Below are 22,993 nucleotides of genomic sequence, written 5' to 3'. Positions count from 1 at the left end.
TAGGGGTGCCTCGGCAATGCACACAAAAAAATAAGCCCAAAAACTAGCAACAAGCTACTTGCAAAAAAAAGAAGCAACTTGCCCAAAAAAAACAGCCCAATTTTGCTTGTTATAAGTAGACTTGGCAACTATGGTGCTGCTGGAACACAGAGACAGAGCAGCCCACTGTGAGAACGCGCCCCCCTCCTCCTCCAGTTACTGGTGGTACAGTCTGGGCAGCTTACACTGATTACGCTGACTACTTTCAGTTTCACTGTCTGCACGGTGGCCGGGAGCCAGCAGCAGCACCATGTCATCCAGCACTGAGAGGTGTGCACTGCCCCAGGGCCAGCACATGGTGGAAGAAGAGGAGGAGGATTCTGCTTACAGAGGTGAATGAGGTAAGGCAGTGTCACATATCTGTTGTGGAACTACAAGTCCCAGCACACATTGAAAAGCTCTTTCCAGGGCACGGCTGGACTTGTAGTTCCATTGCAGGTGGAGAGACGCAGGTTGCCTAAGCTGAGCCTTCTGAATCGGGGAAGACCACGTGTGGGGGATGTGGTCAATATCCCAACAGTCGGGATGATGGCACTTAGAATGTCGGCACCAGAATCCCAACACTTGTCAGAATCCCGGCGCCAGCAACCCGACCATTTTCATTCTGACGGTAAGTACTGGGGGTAGTTAGGGTATAGGGTTAGGCACTAGGGGGAGGGTAAAGTTTTTAGAGTGCAGGGAGGGGGATGTAAGGCTCAGGCACTAGGGAGAGGGGGAGGGTTAGGATACTGACTGACAAGTGTCTGTATCCTAACCCTGCCTGGATTCTGACCGCCGGCATCCCATACCCAACCCACGTGTGGCACTCAGGTGCTGTGAAACTACATGTCCCAGCATGCCTTTCCACAGTTTTAGGTGGTTCTAGCAGCAAAACTGTTGCATGGCATGCTGGTATGTGTAGTACCACTGCACCTGTCCTATATCATTAACCCCATGATCTACGCCCTGCTGCAGTCTGTGTGGTCTGCCAGGTGTTTTGGTTGCTATACGTCCTGTAATAGAGTGCAGTGCAGGTTTACTGCATCGACGGGATCCGAATGTGTCCTGGATTTTTATTTTGGAAATGCTGTATAGCAAAAAAGGTTCCCTCCAAATGTGCCGTTTTGGCCGCACAGTACCATTTGTTTTATAGGTCTGCACTGGCAACATGAGCTGTAGCACCCTGTACCAGGAATAGCACTCCCACATACTCACCTTCCAGTCCTCCAGCATCTCATGGTACCCCTCTCTCTTCCTTTATTGAACATTGACTTTATAGCCAATACATGATGATGCCATTGGTTTTATTCCTACACAAACAGGCGACTTCCAGACAATGTGATCTCCTGTATGAGTAGTGACTACCGACTCCAGACGCTGCCTGTCCTGTAAGGATCAATTTCTTTAGAGGTTCCCCCATTGCGGAGAAATCACAGGTAAGAAATCGCTCATTCACAAGCTTGCTCTGTTTATTCATAGGAGAGCGGTACTGGGGGCATAGCCATCAGCTCCCGGCGCGATGGGCATTTACCCAGAATGATGAGAACGGGAGGAAAATGGCTCGCAAGCATGGCACTGCACACAAGGCTACGCCCCTCGACACAAGACCACACCCCCTTTTTTGGTTACGCGACTTCGCCGCGCATACACACGGAGCAACTTTTAGGAACATTTTCCAGGGCCGCTTTAAATTCCCAATCCGCCCCTTGCTGTGGCTGCTGCTGGAATGCAGAGGTCGCGGCAGATATCTTTTAGATATTTGTTGTTATCCCTCCATGGTACGTTGAGGTGATACTTTAATATTTGGGGGGATATGCTACAAATATTGAATGATAAATAGGACCCTCAGTTATTATGTAAATTACTGCAACTCTTGGTAGAGACAGAAGTTCCTGGGACAATATTCTCCTGTGAACTCCGGATCCCTATGATGTCACAGGGTGTGTCTCAGGCACGCACTGAGCATGCTCCTGCCAGTACATGGGCTGCTCCCTCCTCTCATTAATACTCATGAATATTCATAGCTGCCCCAGAGGCTGCAGTCTTGTAAATAGTGAGTACGAAATAAACAATACAGCTGTCAGATTATATGGTGTCTGCTCCAATGTGTAGGTGACAGGTCCGCTGTACAGACAGGGATCTCCGGGACAGCTGTGTAAGGAATGTAAGAGTTATACAGAGAGATCATTATGTGTCACCTGATCACGGTCCCAGATCTCCCTGCACTGACGGAGCTGAGCTCTCAGGTAATGACAAGTATATAATGTATACAGTGTAACAGGGAGAATTATGTGTCACCTGATCTGTTCCTTGTGTCACTCCTCTCCCTGTCTGTGTGTAACACGGTCCCTGATCTCCCTGCACTGACGGAGCTGAGCTCCCAGGTAATGACAAGTATATAATCTATACAGTGTAACAGGGAGAATTATGTATCACCTGATCTGTTCCTTGTGTCACTCCTCTCCCTGCAGTCGCGTAACTTCATCCCAGGCGCCCGGAGGCAAGATAATGTTGGTGCCCCCCCCAAACTAAAATGTACCACCCCCCCCAGCACCTATGCCAGCCCCAGCTGACGCCGCCCCTCTTATGCAGTTCCTTTTATATAATGCCCCCAGTAATGGTCCCCCTATGCAGTGCCCGCCTATGTAGTGCTCCCCAGTAATGGTCCCCCTATTCAATACCTCCAGTAGTGAGCCCCCTGTAGTTGCCCCCAGTAGTGAGCCCCCTGTAGTTGCCCCCAGTAGTGAGCCCCCTGTAGTTGCTCCCAGTAGTGAGCCCCCTGTAGTTGCTCCCAGTAGTGAGCCCCCTGTAGTTGCCCCTAGTAGTGAGCCCCCAGTAGTGAGACCCCTGTAGTTGCCCCCAGTAGTGAGCCCCCTGTAGTTGCTCCCAGTAGTGAGCCCCCTGTAGTTGCTCCCAGTAGTGAGCCCCCTGTAGTTGCTCCCAGTAGTGAGCCCCCTGTAGTTGCCCCTAGTAGTGAGCCCCCAGTAGTGAGACCCCTGTAGTGAGCCCCCAGTAGTGAGACCCCTGTAGTTGCCCCCAGTAGTGAGACCCCTGTAGTTGCCCCCAGTAGTGAGACCCCTGTAGTTGCCCCCAGTAGTGAGACCCCTGTAGTTGCCCCCAGTAGTGAGACCCCTGTAGTTGCCCCCAGTAGTGAGACCCCTGTAGTTGCCCCCAGTAGTGAGACCCCTGTAGTTGCCCCCAGTAGTGAGGCCCCTGTAGTTGCCCCCAGTAGTGAGGCCCCTGTAGTGATCGCGCGCACACACAAAAAAGACAAACAAACACTTACCTTTATCCCCGCTCCAGTGCTGCTGCCATCCATCCCTGGCGTCCGCTCCTCGGCACTATGGGAGTGACGTCATTACTCTATCTCTCCCTCTATCCTGACTAATCCCAGTTCCTACCGCTGAAAAACATCTCCTCCATAGCATGATGTTGCCACCACCATGCTTCACTGTAAGGATGGCATTGGCCTGGTGATGAGCGGTGCCTGGTTTCCTCCGAACATAACGCCTGGCATTCACGCCAAGGAGTACAATCTTTGTCTCATCAAACCAGAGAATTTAGTTTCTCATGGTCTGAGAGTCCTTCAGGTGCATTTTGGCAAACTCCAGGTGGGCTGCCATGTGCTTTTTATTAAGGAGTGGCTTCCGTCTGGCCACTCTACCATACAGGCCTGATTGGAAGATTGTTACAGAGATTGTTGTCCTTCTGGAAGGTTCTCTCTCCACAGAGGAATGCAATAGCTCTGACAGTGATCATCGGGTTCTTGGTCACCTCCCTGACTATGGCCCTTCTCCCCCGATCGATCAGTTTAGACGGAATCTGTATGAATTACTGCCGGACGCTAGTTCAAATCCCGACAGCGGCTGCCCGACTGGGTGAAAATCCCGATCGTCCCCACATAAGTATTTACTAACCTAACCCCCCCAACCCTAACCCTCCTTAGGGGTGCCTAACCCTAACCTTCCCCCCAGTGCCTAAACCTAACCCGCCCTTCCCCGCCGCCTAAACCTAAGTCCCCCGGGGGGGTGCCTAACCCTAACCACCCGGGATCCCTAAACCTAACCTTCCCCACCCCGCGGCTGTCCACAGCGGAGCCCGGCATCACTTCGATCGGGATGCCGGGCGCTGGTCTCCCGGCGTCTGTAGAATGACAGGCGTCTAGATTTAGATGCCTGTTATTTAACCCTCGCCGAGATAAAGCAGTTGGGAAGCCGGCCGTCGGGATTACGTCCGCCGGCTTCCTGACTGCATACCGTTTAGACACCAGGCCAACTCTAGAAAGAGTCCTGGTGGTTCCCAACTTCTTCCATTTAAGGATGATGGAGGCCACTGTGCTCATTGGGACCTTCAAAGAAGCAGATATGTTTCTGTACCCCTCCCCAGATTTGTGCTGCGAGACAATCCTGTCTCGGAGGTCTACAGACCATTCCTTGGACTTCATACTTGGTTTGTGCTCTGACATGCACTGTCAAGTGTGGGACCTTATATAGACAGATGTATGCCTTTTCAAAATCATGTCCAATCAACTGAATTTACCACAGGTGGACTCCAATTAAGCTGTAATTGGCCACCACCCACCCTGTGACTCTCTAGCCCAGCCCTGCCACAGCAACACTTCCCAGATGTCTCTTCTTTGATTTCAGCGGCATAACTAGCTGGGAGAGTGCTCCATAGGAACCCTTCCCGCGGCAATCGCTGCGGCCCATGCGTGGTTTGTAGACCGTGTATGAGCACATGGAGTGAAGAGCGCACATCTCACCCAGTTCCCATTGCAAAAGCGATCATTAATACATGGGCCCCTATATCCAACAATAGCAATAATGTGGGCGCTTACCCTGCACTTGTATCATTGTCTCACTCAGTGTCTGCAATAACTCAGTAGATTAGATGGATGTAAGCAGTGACAGAGAGCTGTGTGGCTGCTGCTGCTATTGGGCCTGTACAAGCTGCTGCACTGCTGGGATTTTCTGAAACACAACCTGACACCTCCCCTGTAGGTAAAATGGGTCTCCGGGTGCAGCGGTCAATAGTGTCTCCATGCTCAGGAGCCACCAGCCTACTGTACTGTAACTTGAACATAGACGAAACAAAAGAGGTCTAAACAGAGACAGTATAAAGGCAGCAGTACACAGTACATTTGCTACAGAGTTCAAACCTGAATATTAATGCGATAATGTCAATGACCGAAGAAACTGTCTGCTCTCTGTACCTGCTATAGTGTGCGCTAAGGTGTCCTGAATGGGAGAGGTGACGTTGGCGGAGTAATAAAGAATGATAGGACAGCAGTTAGTATTGGGAGTGGTGTTACAGTAGGGCTGCAGTGTACAGGACATAGCTGCAACTTTCTGGGCTGCAGGACAAAGATCCTCGCTGACGGGACAGAGCCTTCACTTCGGGACAGTTGGGAGGTTTAGTTTGAACAAGGTAATGTGACTCAGAGAGGAGGTGACACATCTGGGTGCGGCCAGAACACAGATAAGCTGGTACTAGTACATGCAGAACATCGCTGCAAGCACCTGTTACAGTACTGTAACAGGACCATCCAGTGTTCTCCCCAGAAATTTTTTCCAGCCGGGTGGCATCAAGAAGTAGCCGGGTGGGGGCCTTGGCAATAATACCGGTAAAAGAATAACAACATTTGTCGTTGGAGAGTATTTGTTTGGCCATGGTGAACAGTATTTATAAGCATATGCTCTAATTGAATTAGCGGAATTCCTTGTGAGAATATACAATGCAAGGGCTGATAAAAGGAGTTTGCTAATTACTCAAATATATGCCTATGTGAGCAGGGAAGACCAGCACCGTTTACAGAAACAAACTATTGTTACAGAGAAATTCTGACTATTCTGAGTACAAGGATCTCTATAAACAATCCAGTCATCCACTGCCGAAAAGTAATTAAGGCAAGGAAAAAACTGTGTAATAATTTGCATCTACAGCACATAAACTGTTATATTATTTTATATCCGTATTATCACAGAAGCTGTCGTTTCTAACATTCACTGATACCGTCGTATATCTATGTGCATATTGCTATATGTTGTCTGGGTTGTTTTACGTTTTAATGCATGTTTTATATTTTTTGAAGTAATCTATATCCATTGGCTGAGAATGATTACGTATAATTAGATCTAATATTGCTCAATCATATCCGATATATGTTTTTAACAATTGTATTTATTTGCAATTTAACACACAATTTATCACATTGTATACGAATTACCACTAATTGTATTTTTATGCATTTGAAATTAAGTTTATGACATTGTATCTGCAATAATACAGAAGCTATTGCTTCTTTTGTGCTGACTTTAACATTTACAGTTACCATCACAGAATAGCCATACATTTATGTATATTTAGTGTTATATGGTGTTTAGGTCTGACTAGTCAATATCTAATTTTAAAATATTTTCATACATCCAATTGTGTGATCCACGATAGACAACCGGCTATATCTGGTATATGGTTTAATAATTTGCCGGTTATATCTGGTATATGGTTTAATAATTTAGATTTTATTGAAAATAAAGGGATTTAAGAATAAATTCACATTTAAACTTACTAGCTGTTTCAGCGCTCTCTTCTATATATATATTTTTTCTATGTGCCTGATTATGAAAAAGCTGCAAAGTCTGTAGGATCTGGTCCTTTTTATACAGCTCCCAGATAATGTCCACACTTGTAGGCCACCAAAGTGCCGGGTGGTGCACCCACAAAAAACAGGCTGGGGAGAACACTGCCATCGCTAATCAGTATACAGTTATACTTTGTTTTCCCTCTGATATGATTGCAGTGTATATAGTTATGTGGGCAGTGAATTGTTATATTATACTTGTATTGCTCCTCTGGTTCGAGGGAGTATTATATAACTATAGAAGGGTGCCCTCATATTGGCCGATATTTCCCCAGCTTTGCTGTAGTACTATAAGGTTTGTGTCCTGTATATAATATATGTTTATCTTTTTGCCTCTTTGTGTCACTTGCTCACCCCAGGGGACCAGAAAATGGGTCAGACCACTACAAGGTATATTACAGGTCAGTTCTATTTTGTGTTTATTTTCATTAACAGAAATGGGTCTTGTAGAATGTACACTTTTATTATATGTAAAGTTTTTTAATGGTGTGTAATTTTAGAATTACTAACAAGCTTTGCCTCTGCTATTTAAGTCCTATGGTTCTGGCGTTGGATATACTCCAGATATTAAAACTTAAAGTACCATGTGGATAGAAACCTGTGCCCGTGGGGGCGTGACCGTGCCACTTAGAGGCAAGCTCGCCTAGTTATTGTATACCCCAGGGGGAAGTGCAGAGAGAGTGGCACAGTAACGCACATCATTGTAAGAATATACAGATGGGATGGAGTGTGGGGTTGGTCCTCCCCTCTCCCAGGATTCTTCCGGGCACTCCAGGAGAGAAGGCCAGTAAGCACAGGGGGCAGCACCATGTCTCCACATGAGTCCTTGTGTACATATCTTTACAATTAACTAACATTTATGTCTTTCAAGTTATATGGTAAATTAATACATAAACCTAAACAACATCGGTATCATTCGATGGTATAACCAACGCGATGGTTCTACTATGCGCAGAAGCAGTCATAGCTTTGCGCACTTAAGGAGGTGGGGCCTCTCATCCAGGGCTGGCTTGAGGCATGTTCAACCAGTGCAGTCGAACACGGGTGCCATCCCATAGAGGGCACACCCCTCCTAGCCATTCCCAATTTCAGCAGGACAGTCCCATTTTTCGTGCACTGCCCCGCTGTTCCACCCGCGGGGCAAAGTGTTGGGCACCTCCACTGCCGCAGCGATCTCCTAAGCAGCATGTCAGCCCTATGCGTGTCAGGAGAGCAGCCGAGTCTGCGGCAGGTTAGACCTTCCGCAAGGGCAAGATGGCCGTTCGATGTGCGTCGATGTTACTGATATTTATGCAGGTAAGCGATGTCGTACGCATGTGAGAAGGCAGTAGTAGGCACAGACCAAGCATTGAATACCGATGGCTAACCATGACTATACCAATTTACTGCAATATGGCTGTCTAACAAAAGAATGATCAGATATGGCTTGGTGACTGTGTAATGTGTGTGAGCATTGATACCTTTATAGCATAGGAGAGCTTGGTATCTTCGCCTTGGGTGAAACACCAGTTTGTCTTACTGCTGATCGCTACTACAATTGTCCCAGATCCAGTAGACTTGGCCAGGCTCGCATTGGTAGACCTCACTTACAGAGCCGTAGAATAATTATCCTGTTACTTTGAAAATTAGAAAAATGTGGTCAGGCATCCGATGTCTTCATGACAAAGTCATACTTCATGGTTGTCCTTGTTGTTACCTAGATGGCGTTGCGAAGTTCCATCAGCAGATATCTGGCTACGGAATGCAGGAACTTGGCATTATATATGAGTATTTCAGGAGGGATCTGATCTACATTGTGGAGACCATGGGAGCTAAGGTCCTACTGAGGGAGCTGAGCTCTCGGGATATCCTTGTAGAACAGGTAGGAGAAATCTGTGATGTCTTACTATGTGGAATAGGAAGTTACACTCATGGATGGTAGCCCATAAAATTGGGACATATTTGGTGTATGAAGAACTTCTCACATAAGGGCATATTTATAAAAAAATATATTTTTATGTTACCCGCAAATATGAAGCATCCCCAGGATGTATGTATGGGGACCGCAGGAGATATCAGACCACAGCGGTGTCCAGATCCTGGAGCAAAGTGATTGCGTTAGAGATCACTTACTTCTAGCCCATCTCGGGGATGAGCTCCTAGAGGAGAAACTGTCCCTGTAACTCAGGAATGGGGAACCTTCTTTTTCTGCCGAGGGTCATTTGGATATATACAATGTCATTCGTGGACACTGTTCAGACCGCGCCCCCTCCACGTGACATCACACTGGGGGTGGGGCCACAATCGCTGGTGATCACAGCAATGTCCGGAGCATCCTATGGATGCTTCGGGGACCTGTGAGGGCAGCGGTGCGACCGTCTGAAGAGTCCTAAGGATGCTCCTGGCGGCACTGCTGCATAGATTCTGGCTGTAGGGTGCTATTCTAGGCACCCTGCTAGCCAGATGAGGCAGCAGAAAAAAGCTCAGAGGGCCAGACTAAATGATTCCTAGGGCTGGACATTCCCCATCCCTGCAGTAAGTGATATTTGTTAAATCCGTGCGATACTTAATTTTTTTGTTGCCACAATAAGTCCCAATGATTAATAAATACGCCTCATAGAAACTCTGGTATTTATTTCTACACACTGTAAAGCTTCCATACCTACTTCTATTTACACCAGAGATTCCTAAACTTGGTCCACAAAGCACCCGAACGGTCCAGATTTTAAGGATATCCGTGGTTGAGCACAGATGGTTAAATCAAGACTGAGGTACTAGTTAAGTCAACTGTGCCCAAGCATGGTTATCCTTAAAACCTGGACCGTTAGGGTGACTTGAGGACCAAGTTTGGGAACCTCTGATTTACAAGCTCATTCTTACTGACACGGGGCCTGATTCAGAGCCGCTCGTAAGCCGCCGCTCGTTCGCTCCGAGCGATGTTCGCACATCTGCGCATGCGTGTGGGTTGTAATGCGCATGTGCCAACCAGTCAGTGCAGTCGGAAATCGTGTGCTCGCAAAATAGCGAATGCCTGCTAATTTCAGTGACAGGATGAGGCGTTTGTGGGTGGTAACAGGGGAAGGTGCTTGAAAACGGGGAGTGGAGATCCGAACGCAGGCGTGCTTAAAGGTCAAAACGGGCGTTTTAAGGGTGTGCATAATTAACAAAGCAGCGTCATCGACCACGTCACTTGGTTGTTTCTTAGCCTGAACTGCTCGCATGATTGCGGTAGGAAAATGCTACCACAAGAATAGCGAGCAGTTCATACGCCTTTCGATGTACTCGATTAATCTAATAAATAGCGGAGATGACGTATGATGCGAGCGGCCAAGGGGCGTGTTTACAAATAGCGAGCGCATGTTTCGTTCGCTCGTTCAGACATAGAGGCGTCAACAGACCGCAAAGAGCGAGCGCTCAATTTAAATAGCCAGCCCCTTTTTCTGAACGAGCGTCCGCAAATAGCGTCCGGCTCTGAATCAGGCCCACACTCCCTTATACTACACACATAAGAACTTGGATTCTCCCTCGTGTCCCGAATACATAGCCGGCGGCAGAAGGCGTTAATGCTATTTACAGTTGCCGGTATGTTGCATGTATTATGTATCTGTCTGACATCTGTAATACTGTGTTCCAGGAATACGCAGACATGGAGAAAGGTCTCGGACACTTTAGATGTTCGGAGAAGTTGGTACAAGACATTATGGAGAAAGGAAGAGAAGCCGTGATGGGATTCTGGGAATGTCTCTATGATCTAGAGATGGACTATTCATGTCCTAATCTGTACACACTACTGGATGAAATCGATAAGACAGGTAATATATATGAATCATGGTTTAATATTAACACTATATGTTCTGTTAGTGTCATTTAATGAACATGTGAAGATCTCACGCTGCCTGAAAGGTATACGTATATTTTTGTCATCGTTATAACTTGTTACATTAGATATAACGTTGCACAATAATACTCCAGTGCCACACTGATGATCTTTATTTCCATGGTTGGTGTCTAGATCCTGTCCTCTCCCTATCATCTTTCTCTCCTATGTCCTCTTCTCTTTTTTTTTTCACACTTTTCAGCATTTTTAAGCATGAAATGTAAGTAGACAATACTGTGCAAAGCAACACAGCATGTATTCTGTACAGGGAGGATTTTGTTGGTACAGGGCACAGCTGATAAAGGGAAGGGAGACTGTTCATTTGGAGAACTCCTTTGATGTTTTTTTTTTTTTTTAATCAATGGCCTCTGGCTATTGGGACCTATATGCCATAATGTAATGTTACATAAGCAGATACAGGACATCTGTTCTCCTGTAATCATTTGTTCATTCAGTTAAATGAAGCGGAGTCTGCGCTGACAGAAGGGTATATTTACTAAAGGTGGGTACACACTATAGCGATATATCTGCAGATGATGGTCGTTCATACACACTGAGCGACCATCTGCATGCTGCAGCGGGTCGGGTCGGGCTGGGGGCGCGGCCTAATTGCGGAAGGCGTGGCCACGCCCCCTTAGGGGGGAAAAAACCTCAAATACTTGGAGGGGGGCACTGTGTGCTTCTCAGCTCGGCACACAGCCAATGGGGGGCGCGATCAGCATGATGGCATAGGGATAGGAGACTGCTCGGGCTGCTGCTTTAGTCTCCCAGTGCAGCCCAGTACACAGCAGCGTGTGCTGGGCTGCTATGGATGGGGAGCTGTCCCAGACCCGGGTAATTAGTACCCGCTCATGGCTCCACCCCCCACCTCTCGGCGCCCCTGTGTACGGGTGATTGGCTGATCACCCATACACACACTTGCCAATGGACAGATATATCTGCAGACATATCTGTTCATTGACTGTGCAGTATGGCCAATGCGATATGTCTGTGAACGACGTTGTTTAGACATATCGTCTGTACACACTGGCCGACGGGGACACAATATATTGGCCGATCAATTGATCGGCCAGTGTGTACCCAGCATAAGCCTTGGATGGAGATAAAGTGAACTGAGATAAGGTACCAGGCAATCAGTTCCCAGCTACCATGTCACAGGCTGTGTTTGAAAAATGACAGACTAGTATTTTCCTCTCCTGTGTTAGGAGCCACCGCAACGGTCCTGGATGTTACTAACAGCAGCCCCTAACCTATGATACTCCCTCTCATGCTCCAGAGTTTTGATATAAAAACTGTTTTTATACATGTGTGCCTCCCCAGCTATTGGCCTCACTGAGTGTAAGTATATGTAAGGGGCCTGTCTCTGTATGTGCAGTCACTCAGCTGCAGTGTAATGAACTGCAAGGGGCCTGTCTCTGTTCTGGGGTTCTGATTGGCTCCCTGAATAGTTAAAGCAGTCAGGGCATTGGTGCGTTGCCGGTTATAGCTTCTATTCTAGTAGTTTTCTGCAGTTTTTGGCAGCCATTTCTTGCATTTCTACTTGTCCCTGCTTGTAGGAATCCCTGCCTGCTCTCTCTTTGCCAGTTCTGTATCTGCTGGGTAATCTACCTTTTTCTGGACATGGATTCTCTCCTGTTCCCATATCGGCCCATTCCTTGTGCTGCCTAGTTTCTACATTGACTCTTTGTACCAGAGTTAAGTCCTGGTGGCATCCTAGTACCAAGGTGAACTTCACCCGGGGTTAAGGCGGCTTTTATAGGTGAACACCTTTTATTAGTCTGCAAGAGTCGTGTGGTAATCTAGGTGTTCATAACAGTCTAAGTTTCGACTGTATGTGGATGCTCATCGTATAATGCAGTTGTTCGTAGTACTGACTTATCACACGTCTGTGTAATTTGCATATTCATAAATAAGACAGTGATGTTGGATAGATAATGATCAGGCGAATAATGTGATGTAGGATGACTGTTATTTAACTGATTATCTCCTCCGGGCATTTAGGTGACACTCTGATGCAGCTGATCCTGTTGGATATACATGGACACTCACTAACGCCAGAGCTGAAAGGTAAATACTACAGTTATTGATTTAATTAATCCCGGAATATACTAGCCTTCAGCTATATTAGGTAAAGGATGGCATGTTAGGAGATACTCCCAGATGTGTGACACGTGTACCCATATGGTACTTGCATATCCCCCAACATCAGCTCAGTGACCTGGGAAAAGTGGGGTAGCCACATCCACATGATGGTAGGGGGTCTGTAACTCTGAACAGTGCTTGGCTGCCCCTTATCTCCCTCTGCTCCCCTCGGACCACCCATGGCTAATGCATCCTGCACTCTTTGTGTAGCAGACCTACTTTCCGAACTTCCCAGGACACCTTAACATGATTTGTGTTCAAGGGTTCCTTTTATAGCACATATATGACCCTTCTCTACACTGATGAGTGACAAATAGTTCAATGGTATGTTTGTGGGTGGGATTCTGTCTCAGAACTGGCGCGTTTCGTGTTTCGGAGTACCCAGTTGGTCGTACATTGGTTTTAAAGGATTGAATATCATTATATTTTTGTAATGAAGACACTTATTCAAATACTGACACTAGAGAAGAGCTGTAAAGGACTAACCGGTTCTAAATTTCCCAAGAGGCAATATTCTAAACATTGAGAATAAAATAATTGCTATTACATAACACATCCTATTTTTTAATTCAATATTTTCTGTTTATCCGGCAGATATGCAGGGTCTTCACAAACAACATCTTCTGGAGAGAACTCAGAATCTAGTAGAAAACAGATCCCCAGGACCTACGCAGGAAAATGAAAGTTGGCACATTCCTGAATGCAATAAGGATCTGATCGTTGTCTCAATTCGCCCGCTACATAAGCGGTCTCGGCATTGGCTCATAGAGAGTGGGAGGAAACATGAGGACTTTTGTCACATTGAACAGAGCAGGCTGGAATGTATTTCCCCCAACAGACTGTTCCGCTGGTCACGCCAACATAAATGTGTGCCACGTACAGTAGTAGTGAGCGGAGTACCGGGCATAGGGAAGACCACACTGATGGAGAAGTTTGTCTGTGACTGGGTGCATGGAAAGCTCTATCAGAGATTTGCTTTTGTCTTCTTTTTCACATTCCGGGAACTCAACCAGCTGGGTGAGGTCAGCTTGGAGTCCATGATCCTTCAAGAATATCCCCTTCTACAGGGCCACCTCCAGAACATCTTACAGGATCCAGAGAAGCTGCTCTTTATATTTGATGGCTTAGATGAAAGTGTTCAGTACAGAGTAAATAAATTGTGCCAGGATATAAAGCAGACAGTAAATCTCGGTGTGATTGTGGTTAGTTTGGTGAGACGATCTCTTCTTAACGGCTGCTCTGTACTAATCACCAGTCGGCCAACAAAACTAGCTATGGTTGATACAAGTGTTTTCAAGCGAATAACTGAGGTTATGGGACTGTACCCCAGGCAAATACAGATGTACTTTGAGCAGTTTTTCAAGGACAAAGAAATGTTGGATCAAAGTTTCCATTATATGCGGGATAATGGGGCAATATACAATTTCTGTTACATCCCATTCTTCTGCCAGGTCGTATGTACGGTATTATCAACGTGCTTCAAAGACCGGCCAACAAACAATGATCAACCGATATTGCCATTGCCCAAAACGTTGACACAACTCTTCGTGGCCTTTGTTGCCAACATCCTGTCCAATCACAGCCTGGAGAAGGAGAGAGCTCGGGAACTATTGACTTCTATTGGGTGGATGGCAGAATATGGAGTAATGAAGCACATTGTTACATTTAATGAACAAGATCTGGCATCATTTAATGTGGACACGTCCTCACCGCTCTTTTCAAGCTTTATAAAGAAATCTGATCAACCTTCTAACATCATGTTTTCCTTTGTACATGTCACTATTCAGGAGTTTTTTGCCGCCTTGGTCCATTACATTAACGAATGTCCTGAGACGTTACATCAATCACTTGAAGACTCCAAATTATGTTATGGCAGGCGTGATGAAATATTCCTTAGTTTCCTCTATGGTCTCTCAGACAGCTACACTAGGTCCATATTAGAACCTTATTTGGGAGATCTGTCTTCTCAGACTGCCAGAGAGGTCATCACCTTTCTCCAAAGCACCATTAGTGGTATCCAGGTTTGGAAAAAAGACAGGTTAAAGCTGCTCAGTGTGTTGTTCTATCTCTTTGAGACACAGAATAAGGATTTAGTTTTCGAATCTCTGAGATCACACAGAAGTTTTAACTTTTACGAAGTCCACCTGACGCCTCTGGATTGCACGGTGCTGTCCTTCATCCTCCAATCCTGCGGAGACACAGAGGAACTATGTCTACATGAGTGTAACATTCACAGTGAGAGCATGGAGAGACTTGTACCAGTTCTACACACCGTAAAGTATTTAAGGTGACCACTAAGTGTACTTCTCTTGGGACCTGAATTAGGGGTGCATGTAATCTGCACGCAATGGCGATGTTAAAGTAGTCGAGTTATTATGTGCAACTGCACTTGTGCGAAAAGTCTGGAAAACCGCTACGGCAAATTTACATTTAAAGATTCTAATGCGACCGAGACAGACGTTATGGGAAACGGGGCGGCAAAGTGATGGGTGTTTCCGGGTGGTGCCCGGGAGGCGGCCTGAACTGAACGCAAAAAATTCAGTCTCATGGGCGTGTCATGGAGTGTCGCTGAGGTGTCAGTGATGGCGGCTGTGTGCTCAGACGCACAGCAACAGCCAGAGGGGCCATGGTCAGACGGAGTCACTGCTCCTGCCCTAGGGCTGGTGCAAGTGCCGATGGTGTGCGATGGCGGTGTGCTAGGAATCACCGGCAGTGTTACAGCATGTAGAGACGCTGAAGAGCTTGCCCACTGAGACGCAGACTGCTAGACCAGGGGAAAGCTGATACCGGCATTTGCATATTATCGCAGCCGTGACTGCCGCAACAGTAGCGCCCACCACTGAATCAGGCCCTTTATGTCTTCTACTTTGTAAATATAACCATCATAAGTTCTTGCACCTGGGGTTGGGGATAGACATCGGAAGCCCGGCATCGAATGGTTGCTGGCATCAGACATCAAATCATGTGATGCAATGGCAACTAGGCATCGCATTGCAAGAATTCGATAGCGATGGTTATACTACCGTCTGAAATGGAGTCGGAGCCTACGTCACTGAGGGGGCACTTTCTGAGATGCTGGGTTGCCCCTAGGCTCCCCCTACACTGAGAATAGATGCCGTGCACATGCGAACGGCATCAATTCTCCTGCTGCTCACCTTCTGCTATGCAGAGCAGGGGTGTGTGCCCCCCCTCCACAGTCAGCCATCGGAAAGCTTCATCCAATGGCTGGCACCATCGAATCCCCCCCCCCCTTTCCTCAGATACAAGTAGATTACTGTGCCGTCCACTTGTTCTGATTTTACCTGGACATTCCTTATTCACAGACCTGGGAAGGAGCAAAGTTTTGCCCAAATGTGGGCATTTCTGGGTGGATGGACCAGGTTTGGCTGGACCGTGGCAGAATTTGGGTGGTTGTGTCTTGTTTTGGCGACATTTAGACATTTTGTCATTTTTTATTTACTGTTTCTGGGGTTGAATGCAGCGTTCTGTTGGCATGGGGCATAAATGTTTATAGTCACCGGTATGCAGCGTTGTACGCATCTCTGCAAGCGCATGGCCGCTACCCGTGCGCTTGGTTTCATAATAGCAGATATCATTATTTGCACTTGCACCAGTTCTATCTGATGCAAAAGATCCATCTGAAAATATCTTTCATAGACTTTGTGCTAAGGGTATACTTACTAAAGTGAGAGTTTTTAGAAGTGGAGAATTTGCCCTTAGCAACCAATCCGATACTAGCTATTATCTTTTATAAGGTGCTAGATAAATAAGTAGAATCTGATTGGTTGCTATGGGCAACCTCTTAAAACCTGCACTTCGTAAATACACCCCTAAAAGAAAGAAACTGTAACGTATATTAAAAGAAACTGTAACGTATATTACTCTTAATATTTATACTACGTGTCATGCATATCATTCATACTTTTATCCTGTTTTTACCCCATCTCATTTACTCTCAGGAGAATTGGTGGCCGTTATCTGAGGGATGAGGGGGTCCGGATCCTGTGTTCTGCACTAATTCAACCTGAGTGTAAGGTCCAGTTTCTGTGGTACGTTGTCTTATTATACCTGGTTGTATGACATCATTGCATCATGTGCGGTATATAGTAAAGCGTTTTATGTAGTATAACTCACTGTAATACCCCTCAGACGGTGACACTCAGTGTGCACCCCACCCCCCTAGTGACACCACTGGATGGGCCTATTTTTATGTGGAGGCCTGGAGCTGTTGTAGTCCCTCCATTGTTGCTCTGGCGACATTCCAAAACTTGCCCAGAGTAGCCCCGATCAGACTCGCTGCACTTACACGTAACCGGTGCCTCAGACGTGGTCCCCGCCATGCTCTTCTGAGACTGGAGTGGGGTCTCGTGAGGGTTACCTGGCATTGCCGTGGCCCCTTCCTTGCTGTGCCCCATAGCAGCTGCACCCACAGGAGGACGGGAGGACTTCCACCAGACTTTACTACTTCCCACTCATTTTTCTTATAAAATGTCCCTATTGCCTAACTGTATATTGTGAATTTTTCATTTTGCTATTTTTTTTACACTAGACCTGATTTATATGGTGCATTTATTCTATAGTTTGGCAATGAATGGACTGACTGATGTTTCCTGCTCACACCTGGGATCTGCCATAAGTAATAACCAGTCCCTGAGAACACTGGACCTGAGTTATAATGCATTGGAAGGTCCTAAATTCAGTGACTTGATGACGTCTCTGTCCAGTCCAACATGTCGGATAGAGGAGTTACAGTGAGTATAACAAATACATACAGGGGCTGATGGAGAGGCTTGCATACGGATTTGCGTGCGTTTGTACTGCGCATTCTCCACGGCCGACTGTCTGCAAGAATGAGTCGTACACATCTCCTGTTGTGGCAGGTGGGGCGTACCTGGGTGGTAACGGGGAGCTTACACGTAGGTAAAGTTTAGGAAGGGTGACAAGGGCGTGTTGCTGGAGCTGCCGGCTATGCAGTTTTGTGCGCACTTTAAGAGGATTTCAGATGGAACTTAAGGGCTGGTGCAGTTGTGGACAATTGATTGGGTGGGGATGGTGCGGCCGTGAAGCTTGTACAATGTTGAATATGGATGAATATCCACATTTAGTTCCTTGCACGCACTGCCAGTGTCATGACGGCATTTAACTGTGCACCAGATCCCAAATGAGGAGAAGTGTATAATGGGAGGTGTTGTATAGTTTTATCATATTTCTGAATGAAAGTAGAAAGTCACCGTTTTATCCTTCTACTTCCACCAAAGCTTGATGGTAATATGGACTGTTACATGTCTATTTGTCCCATTGGGCTTTATATCCTTAAAGTATTTCCTATACCTGCCTCTATCTGACTGTTTCCCTATCCGTATCCCATAATTAGGCAGAAACTCTTTGGCCCTAAATCTGTTAGAAGCGGATTCCATTAACACACGTTACCGCGAGTCAAAAATCTGCAGCCATGACTTTTTCCTATTCACTTAGAAATGAAGTTAGGTTGAGTGGCTTTTAGTTTGCAGCCTCGGAGTAGGTGAAAAATAATTATTTTAAGCTAAAGAGGAAAACAAATTAGTGTACACGGTGAGTCCAAAAACATACACTTAATGTAGTTATGCTCAGTGATTCTTGGATGTGATCGAGCCTTGGGTAATATTGCACCGTTACAAGTTGGCTTTCAAATCGTCTGGTAGATGTTCCTCTGGATACTCAGAAAGGGTTAAAGTAAAAAAAAACCTCTGTGTTTACTGTTTTGTATGGTGAATCGGACAAATTAGGTCCTTCAAGTTTAGAATCACCGTAAATAAATGTTATTCATCGTGGACATTCATTTGTAATGCGGACATCCGTCTATTTAATAGTCATGAAATAAGGTCCTGTTCTTTCATTATAGAGAGGTGTAAGGACACACATAGCCATTCATCTTTCTAAGAACACCTTAGCACTGTAGATTAATTAAAGAGGAAACAATCAATAGATTAAAAAAAATAACTATTTATTTAAAGGTGAAGAGACTTCAACCTTCAAGCAGAAAATAATTGCAATTAACATTTGAGTATTATACACAAATAAAATAAAATAGTATAAAATAAGAAATGCATTCCGGAGCTTGGTTAACGCCATCTAAAGATGGTATTGTGTCACTGTAGCCTGTGTGCTACACATTGCAAAAATGACTGCGAGAGGATGCTGGAGGTACCAATGGCAACCCCCCCCCCCACCCCCGGCAAAGGCTGCGGTGCATGCATGGTCTGTAGACCGCACATGCGCTGGAGTCCAGGCACAGTAGTGAAGAGACCGTCTGACTGTCACTTCACTCCATGCAGGTCACAGGGACAGGCTCCTTTTGTTGCATCCTGGCACAACTGCAATACGATCATGCAGGGATCGTATTGGCGAACGCAATGCAAATGCGATTATTAATAAACTGGCCTGTAAGGCTGCTGATAGCTGAAGGCCTCAGTATTGGGAAGTTTCTGTGTAAAGAGAAATCAGAATATGCTTAAATTGAACTGAATCGTGTATTAAAATCTATCTCCAGCCTGGCAAGTTGTCGTCTGACGGACAGTTCCTGCTCCCCGCTGGCATCTGCAATAACTAATAACCAGTCTCTGCGGGTGCTGTACTTATCCTATAACGACTTGACTGGACCTCACTTCAGCGATTTAATAACCACACTGTCCAGTCCGTCCTGCTGTATAGAGGAATTACTGTGAGTATCACTGATGCGATAACTACACTTCTCCTTTAGTGCTATTGTGCAGATAGGCAAACCCTACGGAACCTTCTCCCGGTAATCTGTAGCCCTATCTGAAGATGGCGTCTGCTGCCGGGGTCAAACTCAAATCCGACAGCCTAGCTACCACCATGGAAACCTATGGGAGCTGCATCTGCTGGCGGAATGGAGGGAGCGCGGCCGGTACTTGGAGAAATCTGCTGCCTTCCCTTTATGTTACATTTGGGGGATATGTAATAGTTGCAGGTAAATTTGCATGAGGCTATGGGGGCTGCGGTTTTGGTGGATATGGAGGAGCCGCGGGAGATACTGGTTTCGGTCTCTCCTTCATACATATGGGTGATACTTAATATTTGCAACTATTGTTTGATAAATAGGCCCCGAAATATTTGTTTTTGTCTTTTATCTTATCTACACTTATTCCCTGGCAGGATCCGAGAGTGTTTGTGGTACAATGAACACTTACCGTTGCTGGTATCACTGAGTAATAACACCAGGCTCACCAAGCTTGAGCTGGGCAGTTATACATTTTCCGAGGCTGATGCCTGTTACATCGAGGAACTGATACTGAGGTCACCCAGCCTGAAAGATATAAGGTATGTACCACAAAGCCCAGCTAGTGTCTGTACAACAGTCATGTGATGTGTCTGACACAGGGGTCATACTGTCCTAGGACTGTATCGTATCCAGCTCACTGATTTCACAGTTCCCCCTAACTGACTGGGCGCTTGCGTGCGACATCGTACTGCGTGCACCTGTGTGTCAGTCCCTTATGGTTCCTTCTGATATCACACACTGGGGTAGATGTATGAAAGCGGCATGTTAAGTGCCGCTATAACGCTTCCTGCTTCGCCTCTTTACCGAGGCGCAGCAGGAAACACTACCGATGAGATGTAAGAACATCTCATCAGCCGGAGAGGGGGAGCGTTAACTCCCCCCTCCGGCGCTACCCGCTAGAGACAGCAGCGCATCAGCCTAGTGCTGATGCCCTGTGTCTCTGTCCCGGCCGGCTCCACTGAGCATGCGCGGGATCTTGCAAATTTTGCGAGATCCCATCATGCAGCCTGGAGCCAGCACAGCGTTGTCTCTTCTGTGGGGATAGGGCAGCGCCAGGCTGTAGCTGTCGATAACAACAGCTATGCGGTATGACCGTTTGTACATGGCCCTGCCACTCGGCGCTGCTATCTTGTAGATAGCAGCGTCAATAATGACGGGCGTGTAGCGCCCCTGTCATTTACTGCCCAGACCCCCGATCATACATCGGGGAGAAGCAGTATCTGATACATGCGCTGATACCGCTTCTGGGCTTCATACATCTACCCCACTGATCCCTACCGTGCACGTCCCTACCCTGCTGTAGAGGCTTCAGATACATCATAGACTCCGGCAATCAATGATCCAGAAGCTGTTTGGAGAGATCCTAAAACCAGGAAAGTCCATTCAGCAGCTCAGAGCCTCCACATCTCATACTGACGAGACCTAACAGGACCACAACCATTGTACAATACACGGAGTAATGGTTCCGCTGTTCTGTGTCCATGTGTTAGTCTCTGATGCTGAAATACTCTGCATAATGTACATAGAACAAACGTATCCCATACTATTAGCATATCGCTACCCACAATGCCCGGGTGGAGGACTTTTCTGTCCTCACTAGATTATTGGGGAATAACGTCCTTTCTAGCCTGTTGGGTAATATGTGAATGTGATCTCTTCTAGACCAGGGGATTCATTGTAATTGGAACTCTCTGATCTTTTCTGAATTATCTCTGTTTAATATCTCACATCTAGCCTCAACTCTTATCACATGATGGCCAAGGAAACACGAGACAAATTAGAAAAGCTGCAAGATGAGAAGCCCGGCCTGCGGGTTAACATTTACTGAATAAATAGGAACTATGGCTGAAGACTTGCGAAGAGTGGCCGACACATCCAGGTTACCGGTGTTGTGGCGGATGATTTTTCCTTGTAGTATACTTATTATATCATTGACAGAATAAATTCTATATACCCTTGAAAACAGATCCCCCGATTTGTGAGGGACAGCTCTCTTTGGACCACTCATATTGTCTTTTTTTAGATCCCTCGAAGTGTATTTAACAGGACGTCTTCCAAATATAGGCGTATCATGGAAATGGTGCAGCTGACATCTGCGAGTTATGTATAATAATGTGATAGGAGCCTTTGGAGTTACTCTGCCATGTGAATACTCTATTGGTGCGTCTGACCTTCTGGACAGATGGGAGTTTTCTCAGAGGATCCAGTGACCAAAAGCGATGGAGCCTTCCGACGTTCCTTACAGAGGTCTATGACGGCATCATCCTGCTCATGAAAATAGCAGATGACCAGCCTGGCCCAGCCTCTCCCGACACATGCGCGCCTCGTCCATACGCTGCTGCTCTACTATTGGCCAGTGGGACAGTGCCCAAAAAGTGGGTCTGTCCCTCTAAAATTGGGAGGTATGCTACAAGGAACAGACAGTGACTGTAAGGAAGACTGAATGGCAGAAAATGCCGGGCATAGTGGCCTACTTTCCTGTAACCTGCGAGACACTTACACATTTTTTGGGAGTCCCCTGGGCTGTTCTCCTGCATTCTTCCTAGTGAAGTGGGCAGGAGGGGGAGAATAATGGCAGGAATCGTGGCCCGTAGAGATGGGGCGGGGCCAATATGATGTGATTCTATAATAGCGGCTTCATTTGGCCCCTCCCCCTCTTCATAGATGCATAAGAATCGCTGCCATAAGGGGGCGGGGCCTAGCGTGAATCATTTTCTTCGGGATTCTCAGGAGAAGGAGAGAAACAAAGTACTGTAGGTAAGTATGGTGCAGGGATAACAGAAGTACCTGTAGGAGGGTTCCACTAAAAAGGGCAATGCGCAGACCAGAACACAGCCGGAGGATTCAGGTCCCCAGAACCGAAGCTTCCCGCAGCCTGACAGAGTGCTGATCACATAAGGGGCCAGGAATCTGCGTCCACCATTGCAGACCCTGGCCTCATCCTCCCCTCCACCCCCCCCCAGAAGATGGGAACGGCAACCAGACACGCCCCCCAAATGCCGCTGGTGTTAAGCATGCTCCAATTTATCAATTGCAAATGTCTGTACTGATCATTGATTATGCAAGCATGCACCAAACGCACCTTTTACCACAGTGTCCTGTCGTTTATACTCCGATGTGTCCGATTTAGACGCATCTACAATCATCATCAGTGTGTATTTTTGGACAGGTCCTCGGGGCACCCACAAAATAAACGTCTACTGACCGGCATCTCTGCGCTTCCCTGCAGGTCTACACAGAAAAACATTTTTACTATACTCAGCCTGCGCCTGTACGTCGCTGCCCTCCCCCATTCTACTTCTACGGTAGTAGTCAGGCCCATGTATCACATGCCAACAAATCGGCATATGCGTAGTGCCAGATAAAGGTCCACGTGAGCCTGGTGCTGACACCTATGAAGGGCCTATTGTGTGCTACCATAGGGGGAATGACCAGCGCCATGAGGATGTGACTAGTGATGTGGGAGGTGTGACCAGTGTTGTGGGAGGTCTGGTCTGTAGTAATAGTGGCATTTGAGGTAGGTGCTTCTGTAGTACAGAAACGACTTGTCGGGTAG

General features: G+C 46.7%; 1 protein-coding gene across 4 annotated transcripts; it reads left to right on the top strand.

Moving 5' to 3' along the window:
* Window positions 1-270: 270 nt before the first annotated feature.
* LOC148532588 (NACHT, LRR and PYD domains-containing protein 3-like) lies at window positions 271-21,390 on the top strand. Of its 4 annotated transcripts, none has more exons than XM_088467636.1 (12): window positions 271-380; window positions 1,341-1,454; window positions 7,018-7,059; window positions 8,359-8,519; window positions 10,272-10,449; window positions 12,516-12,581; window positions 13,251-14,943; window positions 16,616-16,705; window positions 17,237-17,407; window positions 19,186-19,356; window positions 19,812-19,976; window positions 21,172-21,390. In XM_088467636.1, exons 3-12 carry the CDS (start codon window positions 7,029-7,031, stop codon window positions 21,263-21,265), a joined length of 2,820 nt encoding a protein of 939 aa, XP_088323762.1. In that variant the 5' UTR covers window positions 271-380; window positions 1,341-1,454; window positions 7,018-7,028; the 3' UTR covers window positions 21,266-21,390. The 4 variants fall into 4 exon arrangements, 3 of the variants coding, with proteins under 3 accessions (XP_088323762.1, XP_088323763.1, XP_088323764.1); XM_088467637.1 differs by lacking the exon at window positions 271-380 and adding an exon at window positions 549-649; XR_015877708.1 differs by lacking the exon at window positions 21,172-21,390 and having other exon boundaries at window positions 19,186-19,626; window positions 19,812-19,887.
* Window positions 21,391-22,993: the final 1,603 nt, after the last annotated feature.

The sequence above is a fragment of the Taudactylus pleione genome, unplaced genomic scaffold, assembly GCF_031769625.1.
Source record: "Taudactylus pleione unplaced genomic scaffold, aTauple2 ptg000073l, whole genome shotgun sequence".
NCBI classification, from domain to species: Eukaryota; Metazoa; Chordata; class Amphibia; order Anura; family Myobatrachidae; genus Taudactylus; species Taudactylus pleione.
Note: the sequence above shows the minus strand (reverse complement) of the source record. Positions and strands in the feature narration are given on the sequence as shown.

Coding starts and splice junctions, on each gene's coding strand:
- LOC148532588 (XM_088467636.1), top strand. CDS start 7,029: ATGGGTCAGACCACTACAAGGTATATTACAG. Junction 12,582..13,250: donor ACTAACGCCAGAGCTGAAAG/GTAAATACTACA, acceptor TTTATCCGGCAG/ATATGCAGGGTCTTCACAAA. Junction 19,357..19,811: donor TGCTGTATAGAGGAATTACT/GTGAGTATCACT, acceptor ATTCCCTGGCAG/GATCCGAGAGTGTTTGTGGT.